This window comes from Pteropus vampyrus, unplaced genomic scaffold (assembly GCF_000151845.1).
Source record: "Pteropus vampyrus isolate Shadow unplaced genomic scaffold, Pvam_2.0 Scaffold18, whole genome shotgun sequence".
Lineage (NCBI taxonomy): Eukaryota > Metazoa > Chordata > Mammalia > Chiroptera > Pteropodidae > Pteropus > Pteropus vampyrus.
The window spans coordinates 9,323,223-9,333,408 of NW_011888799.1; the positions used below are offsets into that span (position 1 = coordinate 9,323,223).

Sequence of the window (10,186 nt, forward strand, 5' to 3'; positions counted from 1 at the left end):
GCTGCTCAAGGTCGGATAATATCCAAGGAAGATTTCCCACCACCGCAAAGGAAAGCGAGGGCATGGTTTTTAACTCATTTCTTGTTTAGAGAAAAAAAAAAAAAACATGCAGCTTGCTGCCAGTGTTAATTTAATTTTACATAAATATGCTCTTTGACTGGTTTTCGATGTGAAAATAAAATATAAAAACTGTTCTTGGAGCTATTTCTAACTAGAACTTGTCTCTAATCCTAATGTAACAGAAATACATATGATGATCAGAATTTAATAATTTTTTGTGTGTGTGGTAAATTTCAAAGCACAGAACAACACAAAGCAGGACATCACGTTCCACACAAAAATAGCACGTTTCTCTCCGGATCCTCTTGCCATCATTCGTTTACAGCATTTGTTTCCAAAGATTATCAATATAGTAGAGTGATGCAAAAATAATAATAAAAGCGAGGTATTTCGTGGCAAACTTTGAGGGTTAGGTTAGGACTGTAATTTGTGAGTTATCTCGGGGTAAATACTGCAGGCACAAGAGCCTCCAGCAAGTATTCTCGGGGCAAATGGGAAAGGGATTAAAGCTATCATCATCAGAAAATAGTTACTGTGGCAGATTCACGTGGCAGACTCACGGTATTCAGGTCTGTTTTAAATGTTTACATTTATCATCTCAGTTATTCACCCCTCAGAAGTCTTGTAAAGTAGGAACCATTATCATTATTTGTAAACTAAAGTCAATGACATGACCCAGCTCCTGCACCAGGAAGAGGGCACATTCCCGGCCTGGAATCACAGCTTTTCAGGACCTTAGACTATCTTACTGGAAAGCACGAGTTGTAAGGTTGATTTTTCCAGAAGACATGGCTAAAGTTCTTTCTTTTCCCTTTTCCTTTTTTTAAATCCAATTTTGTGGAATCGATATTTAAAATCAGATTCATCTATGGCATCACTTAGGAACACAGAGAGGGACACGGTGGAGGAGAGAAAGCGGTGGGGAAGGAGATGGCACACTTTGCCACTGTCAGGGAGACCCTGAACACCTCAATTTTCTAGTGTGTAAATGAAAGATTGGACTAAATCCATGGTTCCCATGCCCCTTTGCCCAGCAAAATCTCCTGTGAAATTTAAGAAAATATGCCACTGCCTGGAGCCCAGTCCCAGAGATTCTGATTTAGTTGCTCCAGAGGGGAGCTCTGACACCTGGTCTTTTTAAAAAGCAAAAAAGCTGAGCCTCATGTGCAGCCACAATGAGAATGCTGCCTCTAACCAGCTACTTGCTAATTCTAGTTGCTTCTCTACTTAGGTCTCACCTTAGTCCCTGAGGCAGGCCTGCTTCTAGTGGTACTTTATAAAGTGACTTGAAAGCCACAAGACTGATTTCCATTCAATAAGGGAAAAAAGGCAATCTCACTTTTTTATCTCTTACTTATGCTCTGTTTGGCTGCAAAAAGAACATTTAGACAGCACACGATCACACACTATAACACAAACTAAAAGCTTAAGTGGGGTAATTGGGGAGAAAGACACAAAAAGGGAGGTCATGGAGTTTGAGCCTGTTTCCCCTCACAGGTCACTCAGTATGCTGCTTCACGTTGTCATATGCCTTGACAGTCAGCCAGGAGGGAGCTGACACCCTCTTGTAAAGATTCAATTGTTTTATAAATATTCTGCATGATGATGGGCCAAGGGAATGTGGATGGGCCACGAAGAGGTTTATGAACTCATTAGGGAAGTGTCCTAACGTGTGGGCAAAGTGGGAATTAAGGCTTCATTGTTTTTTATCATCATACCACATAAGAATAGCTATGGTGAGTCTGTGAACTCTGTTGCCCCTAAATTCCCTCAGCTTGTCAGTACATTCCTATACAAGCAGAGTTAGTACTGGATACAGAAAAAATATAACCTGCACTAATAATACCAACAATTAGTACCTGTGCTATTACTACTACTACTATTACTACTACTATTAATACTAGAGTAGTCCCCCTTTATCTGAAGTTTCGCTTTCTGCCATTTCAGCTGCCCATAGTCAACTATGGTCTGAAAATATTAAATGGAAAATTCCGGAAATAAACAATTCATAAGTTTTGAATTGCACGTCATTCTCAGTAGTGTGATGACATCTTGTGCTATCCAGCTCCGTTCCACCCAGGATGTGAATCATCTTTTTGTCTAGCAAATCCATGCTGTACGTACAGCGTAGTAAGATATTTTGAGACAGACCACATTCACATAACTTTTATTATAATGCATTGTTATAATTGTTTTTCTTTACTGTTAGTTATTTTTAATCTCGTACTGTGCCTACTTTATAAATCAAACTTTATCATAGGTATGTATGCATAGGAAAAAAACAGTATATCAAGGTGTAGTACTTACTATCTGTGGCTTCAGGCATCCACTGGGTGTCTTGGAATGTATCTCCCATGGATAAGGGGCCACTACTGTATTACTTTTGCTACCACTATCATTAATATCATAGTTGGCACCCACTGATTTGAAAAACCACAAAAATCCCTCCCTGTTCAAGAAACCCCCTCTCTTAAAGCTAGAAATTCGACCATTGCCGATTACTCCTTTCTGTCTTACCTCCTTCCAGAGTGTTTTGAAAATGAACACATCTGTTTTGGGGAAGAGGTAACACATTCAAATGTTTGGGGTGAATTATTTATCTAGATTGCTTCCTACTGACCAGAAAAAAAATGGCTGCTAAAGCACTTGGGAAATTTGGAAAAAGATTGCTGTAGAGAGGGGGCAGCACGGGACAGGGGAGAAGGGCAGGGTGCAGAGAGCAGAAGCTAAATTCATCAGAGACCTGATTTCTGTAGGTCCCAGGCGGCCAGCCCTGTGACAGGAAATCCATTGTTCTGCAGTCAATTCAGCCAACACTGGGCACTAGGAATGTCTGAAGAAGTGGTGGCTACAGAGAGGTCCCTGAGCATCTGCACTGCAGACTTCCTGGTTCCTCTACCAGAGAGCAAAGCTTTTCATCTCTGAGTTGAAAGCTTCTAAGTCAATACCACGGGAGTTTGCAAGGTCTTTCTCCCATCTGGCAGTTCCTTCAGGATGCTCACACCTCCTCTTCCTTAAAAATCAAGGAAGTGACTAAATGTACCATGTGTCAACATTTTCAACACTTATAAGATGCCTTTCCCATTCTTATGAGTGCTTTAAAGTTGAATACAAATGCTACAGCTGAAATATGCTTTGCAAAACAGCTGTGCTCAGGAAAAGTTGCATGTAAATTGATCATTATTTTATTTTTATAATTTAATATAGTCTGTTAGCAAAGTCTTTGTAATATAAAGTCTCTGCCAACACTAATGTAGTTCATGGGTAAAGCCACATTTTACTTTAATTATTATTATTATTATTTTTAATGCAAAGATGAATACTTAATACTGCCATTTCTTAAGGGAAGGACTGGATCTTATTACATGAGGGTTCTAGGTAGAAAACAGTTTTCTGCTTCAGTACAAACTCTTCCAAAAAGTCAGCTCACTCCAGTGCTGGCTCACCAGGCATGATAATATAGTTTGGCCAAGATAAACACTGGTCTTATGAAACAAGGCTTGACGTGAGTTCCAATTCTTTTTCTTTCCCTCTTGTGACAACCTTGAATAAGTCATTTAATTTGGACCTCAATTTTCTTATTTGAAAATTGGAGGCAACAAATGCCAGCTTCAAACTTGTGGTCAAGTTTAAATGTGATTAAAAGTAATATGAGTTTTTTTTAATTGGTTAATTATAAACTGTTACATAAAACAGAGTCAGCATTTCTATTTGAATTTATTATTATTATCATTCATCAGTATAAACCTGAAGGGGTGGTAGGGAATTCAAGTATGACCTCAGATCTAAAATAAAAGCAAACAGGATCAGAAATTGACAGGAAACAATCGAAAGGCAAACAGGTCTACACAGAGAGATGAAAAAACAAAAACAAAAACAAAAACCCAGAGACCCAAACTTAGATAATATAGAAGAAAGTGTGGATATAAAGGCAGAAGAATGAGAAGGACAGACAGCAAGAGAAGAGACACAGAAATGAGAAGTTCCAAGGCAGGCTCCTGAAGCAAAGCCAATGACTCACCCTTAGCTCTATGCTGAGGAGGGAAAGGAAAGGAAGGTGGGGACAAGATTTTCTGTAGGCTGGAGATGTTATGAAGCTAAGTTATCAGGTCACTCCCTCTTGGGTCTTCTCTGCCAGCATCTTGTCTACAATCCATGACATTTGTATGTACATATTTTTGGAATTTTGTTCTAGAATGGCTAAGCTGGAGCTGGCATCAAACCTAGTACTTTTTCACAGTCTGTAGTCTGGAAAAAAAAACAGCCATCTGACATTTCTTCTTTTACTCACGACATCTCCCAATTTTTCTTGGCCAAAAGGCAAAAACCTATTTGCAAAAGGGTATCTAACGTTCTTACCTGGAATGTTTATCTTCCCCTCCTGCTTCCATTCTATTTTACTCCAGTTAACGTTAATCTCACTGCAGCAGTTCAAAGATACAGGATTGTTATCACACGTCACCTTCATTTCTTCATTTGCCCAAATTCGGATGGGTGTAACATTAATTCTTTTTCTTGACTCATATTCAAAAATATCTAATGTCAGTTTGCAGCTATATTCACCTGCAAAGAATACACAAAAGCATTTACTATTACTACATACATGCATCACCTTAGAAGAATAATAGCCTCATCTCATGTGTCATGTCAGTGCTTCAAAAAACACCATTTTCAAAAGCCTCTGAGACTGGTCTAAACAACCCTAGAGGAACATGTAGAAATGCAAGTCAGTGCAGATATTTCTGATGTTACAAAGTAAAAAGTAGAGGGATCTTCTAAGGAAATAGCAGAAATCTCAGAGGCTTTGCTGGTAAGAGAAAAGTGTGGGGATAGAGGAAATAGAAAGGAAAAATTGGAAAGCCTTGGAGAATTAGAAGATTGTGGATAATTTGGGTAAAATCGAATTGACAAAGATGTGATAGGACCCATGTGTCCACAACCCAATTTCTCATTCAGAGAAACTTCTCATTCTGGATTACGATAGGGTTATTAAATTCTAGAATGTCAGGTTTAAGACTTCTGCTTCTACAGTGGCTGGGAGGGACAGGCAAGTGGGGGCAAATGGAAGGGATTATAATGGAGTACAAAAAAATGGGTGGTAGGATAGATGTGCTCACTATTCCAATTATGATGATAGTGTCACAGGTGTATATATATGTCAAAAATTATTAAATTGTATACTTTAAATGTGTACAGCTTATTGTCAGTACCACCTCAACAAATCTGTCTTAAAATTAAAAACAAAAGTCTGATTTTAGTCTCAGTTTCCAACTCATAAGCCTCAGTAAACGTGGAAAACTGTATTTGTCTCCCAAGGCTAAATTTGCTTGGCTGATATGCTATGAGATTATTTTCTGTTTTGAGAAATGGAGCCTGGTGACTTCTTTTCCAAGAGGAAAATGTCATACACACTTTCTACGGTTTGCTTCTTTATGGGCTCTTCATTCCTTCCCTGCCACCAGTCATTGAATAGAAACCCACCTGCGTCCTCTTGAGTGATGTTATAAATAATGAGGTGTGATACCGAGGTCACATTGTTGAACACAGAGCTGTAAATCGAGAATCTGCTGCTGTTCTGGATGTCAGAGTGCCTTGGGACATGGTGCCAGGACATGTTGGGGGACAAAACTTCACTTTCACACATCAGAGTTACCGTATCCCCTTCAAAGATGATTTCTGGTATGATAGAGAACTTAGTTTCATCTGGAAACACAAAGAAAAGGATTATGAGGATTCCAAAGCAAATAAATGTAATTGGTACTACTCACCAGATGTCATCTCCACTAATGTTCTCAGGAGGTTGGCACTGCTTCTGTGGTGCTGACAAAGATAAGGCAATGCGCCCTTCTCATTCCATCCCCAGACAGCTGGTATCTGAGGCCCAAAGAGGGGCAGCCTGCCAGATACCGGGGACATGGCTTCCTTTTGGGAGTCTGTACACATTTAAGAGTCCTAAGTGGTAGAAATGGGGGTCCTAAAGCTATTTTCAGTATTTCGAATAGTCTGGTAGAAAACTGCTCATTTGCTTATGAAAAAGCCACACTAGAAACAAGTATCAAGTTTCTTTGTTCCTGTCTTGAATATCAGCTGCTTTTTATCAATAACTGGTATCTCATGATAACTGAAAGCTCTATTCTATGTTTTTCATGTATTAGAAATACGGGAAAAATTTTTTAAATAATTAAGTCTTCCTGGGAAACAATTTTTTAAGACCCAATACCCATGGGCCCTTAAGTGTGGGAACTTTACAGACACACATATAGGTCTGGATTTGAATGTTTATTCTGTGCTACATCCACCTGTGTGGCCCTGGGCAACTTGCTTAGCCTCTCTGAGGCTTATCTCCCTTGTCTGGAAAGCAGTGCAAGCTACCTTGGGAGGTGATTTTGGGGAATAGTCTCTATTATTATTTCACAGTAAAATTCTAGAGAACCACTGCATTAAGTTATCTCACAGAAATAAAAACACGATATTTGTTATTTTTATGTGTCTTTCAAAGTTGTCCTTGCTTATACAACAGGCAGTTTTTTCCCCTCCAAGCTGTTTCTTGTGCCCTGAGTTCCATGTGTTGAGGAAATCAGAGGAGCTGGGTAAAGAGACTCCATGAGGCCTCATGCGCACAGGGCCTCATGCTCAGGTCAGATGCTCTCCATATTGTAAACATGGGGCTGAAACACCATAAAATTAATTTGTGGTGGTATGATGTTCTGGTTAAATTATCAAGGTATCTAAATATTTCTTATCACTTTTTGGGGGGTGGCCTCCACAGTAAAATAAGATTTTTAAAAATCACGTTCAACTATTAGGAATCAAGGCCATCTGCAAATATTTAATATAGTGAACTGGCTTTGAAGTCACACAAACTTGAGTTACTATGTGTCCTTGAACAAATTATTTACCCTCTCTGGGCCTCCCTTTCTTCACCTGTAAAATGAAGATAATAATATCTGTCTCACGGAATATATGAAGATAAAATACGTGCAACACACTGGGCTTAACATAGAAAAGATACAGTAATAATGTCTCTCTTTTCATTACTATTGTTGCTAATTACTATGATTAGTAAAATTGCTGGTATCATTTGGTTGTATGGAACTGATCAGAAAGTAATTGGGAGTGATTAAAGAAAGGAGCATCTGGTTAAGGGACCCTGCTGATTAATCAAATATCACCAGAGGTTAATAGATGACAAAATCAATGGAACTATTGTGAAGATTGCCATGTGCCCTTCATGTTTCATAAAGATGAATTTAAAAATAAGTTTCCGATCCCAACTCATTCATTCAACATTTTTTCATTCTTGTTCTCTTCCTCTCCCCTGCCTGCCAAATGTAATTATAATTTTTAAAAAGTACTTAGCCATTTGACTTTTTTTGGATATTTGTATTCTGGGTAAACACCAGCAGTGCTATGGAGAGCAGGATGGTGTCCGAGTTCCCCACTAGTATTGCACATGACATACATTCATGTTTATTGGTGTAAGGCTGTGTATATCACAGAATCACATTCTGGTCTTCAAAGGAGGACATAGATAGATATAAATCGAGCACCATCCACCATTTCATTGCTCTTTGGAAGAATAAACCATGGATATTAAAGCACTTTTGTGAACTGTACTGTCAGCGCCATTATTTCTGAACTGACAGCCACCTTTCAGTAAAAATCCTGGATACTTATTTATTTAAATGGCTGACTTTCATCAGCACAACTGAAATTTGGGGGGAAGAATAATCATAATTGAAGCTTACTTGTGGTAGAAACTGCTGCTCTCTTCTATCCTCAGAACCGTAAATAAAAAGAATTTTCCAGGACAAAGCATCTGTCAGCTGGTGAGATGGTATTAGGGGTCAGGAAGTGGTGGCATCGCTAAAATTGTTTCTGTGTGAGTGCACACTTTTAGGCCTCTTATTATCTTTCCTTTAATTTTCTGGTTTTCATCTCTGTTGTCGCTGCCTTATTCATTCTGAATTTTTATTTTGCTATTTTATCTTGCTTGTGTGTTACCACTTTCTTATCATGTGTATATCTCTTTCAAGATTTTATTTTCGAAAGTAATCTGATGTCTAAAAATATCGGCAGGTAATGTAAAGAGGAGGAGTATACACCTGCTTTGAGGATAGCCTACCTGCTGAAAAGGACACCCTTTCTCTCAGTTGTGCAGTGGTTCTTGAGGCACCCTCTCCTGCAGTGGACCGCATTGCTCCAAAGGAGAGCCACCTTCGCTGGGGGACCATGGGCCTGAGTTACCCAAAACATCTGCCAGCCAATTCCTGCCCATCAAATCTCTGCCCAGCCAACTCCCCTTACTACCCCCCAAGCAACAATAGGCCCACCCACCTACTCACAGCAGAGCCCAACTGTGAACCCCATTTATAAAATGGAGGAGACCATCTAAAATCCTAGGATTCTTACCACTGTTATATGTGATCCAAAGCAGCGGTTCTCAAACTTTCCTGTGTACCAGAATCATCTAAAGGGCTTACTGAAATATAGACTGGTCCTAGTTGATCTAGGGTGGCCCCAAGAATTTGCAATTCTCACAAGTTCCCAGATGATGCAAGGGCCACATTTTGAGAACCATTGCTCTAAAACAACAATGGCCTCCGATTTAATATCATTGCATTTCATTTCATATCCCAACTCCCACCACAATGTTGGTTTTACTTTTTTTGGATGTTTTGGGCCTTTTGTGAGTATTTAAAAATCTATAAACCAAGATGGCTCTTTGGCTTCCTTATAAAATCTCTCTCCCTGCAAACCTTTCACCACTAGTGACATTAGCCCTGTTGGGAGGCTCTGTGCCAGCCTAAGACAAGGAGATGACCCATAACCTTCTATTTCAGGAACTGGAGACTCTCTCCACAGAGGACATCTTAATGTAATTTCCTAGGTTAAACATCACGATAAACACCACTGCTATATCTAAATAGAATCTATGCATAGGAAAAATGTAGCAATGTTCTACTTACTACTAGGAATTACTTGAAAGGAATTGTAGTCCATTCTGTAGGTCTGATTAAGGTTCTGCATCACTTGCTCATTCGCCTTGCGCATTAATTCAGGTGATGGTGTTGTAGTCTTGATTTCATATCTCACAAACACACTTCCGGGCCTGGATGGAGACCACTTGGTTCAGTAAAGCAGTAAGTGACCTGGAAGAGTCTAGATCTTTATGATTTATTGCATGGGAAAACAAAATGGCAGAAACAGCCTGGGTAATTTTTTCATCAAAGGTTCACTGAAATCAACGTGTTTTAAATCTCTAATTGGAAGCCCAAGGCAGAGCTTGCACTCTCATATGTCTGCAGACAGGTAATGCAAATGAAAGAAATAGCCAGACGGGGATGAGTGAACTGAATCACATAAGCTGGTCATAGGGTAGCAGCCACAATGCAGAGATTGTTGTCACACAGCCATGCTGGCCTGGCCCAGGGTTATAGATATGCTGAATGTCAAGTGAAGCCAAAACCCTAAATGTTTCTGTAAACACTCTTAATTTTTAAGATTGGCAACTAATTTTTTGAAATACTGTGCAAACCTTCTCAGGTCTGCCAGGGTGCCCAACTCCAGGGCGGTGCAATTTACATTACAGCATGCATCTGTGGTCATGGCTGGCTGGCCAACTTTTCTTCAATAAAGGCATCATTGCAAGAGATTATTTCACCTTTATATTTCTGAACTCTCTAAACTATAAACTTATCTCATATCTTTGTAAAATGCTTGTGTGCATAGAATAAACATGAGTCTTTTTTTTACCTTCCTCCTAAGTAGTGAGTTACGGTTCTCAAAATTTAAGTCCGTTTAAGCCCCAGCAATCTGGCCTTGTCTTCACCTCTACCAAACCGGTCCTGTTTAGCCCCCCAGATGATGCCCTTCTAATAGGCTTTTTTCTTTCACTAATGAGTTGGCTTCTGCCATTGGATAGAAATGACGAAATTACAGCTTTCTTACCTGAACCCTGTCACAGTCACCGATTCGAAGCCCGGTAAAATACTGTAACCTTTCCGGAACTGGAAAATAAAGCAAGACAAGTGTCATGTATCAAGGTCTAGTGAGAGAGATGTCAAAGATTTAAAACAGAGTACAAAGTGCATATTCCTATAAGCCTAGGCAAAATATTCTCTTG

The 10,186-nt window shown here is 39.4% G+C and overlaps 1 protein-coding gene across 1 annotated transcript in view; it reads right to left on the bottom strand.

Annotated features, from left to right (window-relative positions):
• ADGRF5 (adhesion G protein-coupled receptor F5) overlaps positions 1–10,186 on the bottom strand; it is a 64,363-nt gene that overhangs the window by 22,202 nt on the left and 31,975 nt on the right. The window contains exons 7-9 of the mRNA XM_011354790.1: positions 9,030–9,172; positions 5,542–5,763; positions 4,420–4,623 (exon numbers count right to left, since the gene is read on the bottom strand). Coding sequence (XP_011353092.1) covers positions 4,420–4,623; positions 5,542–5,763; positions 9,030–9,172 — 569 coding nt within the window. The remainder of the gene's footprint in view (positions 1–4,419; positions 4,624–5,541; positions 5,764–9,029; positions 9,173–10,186) is intronic.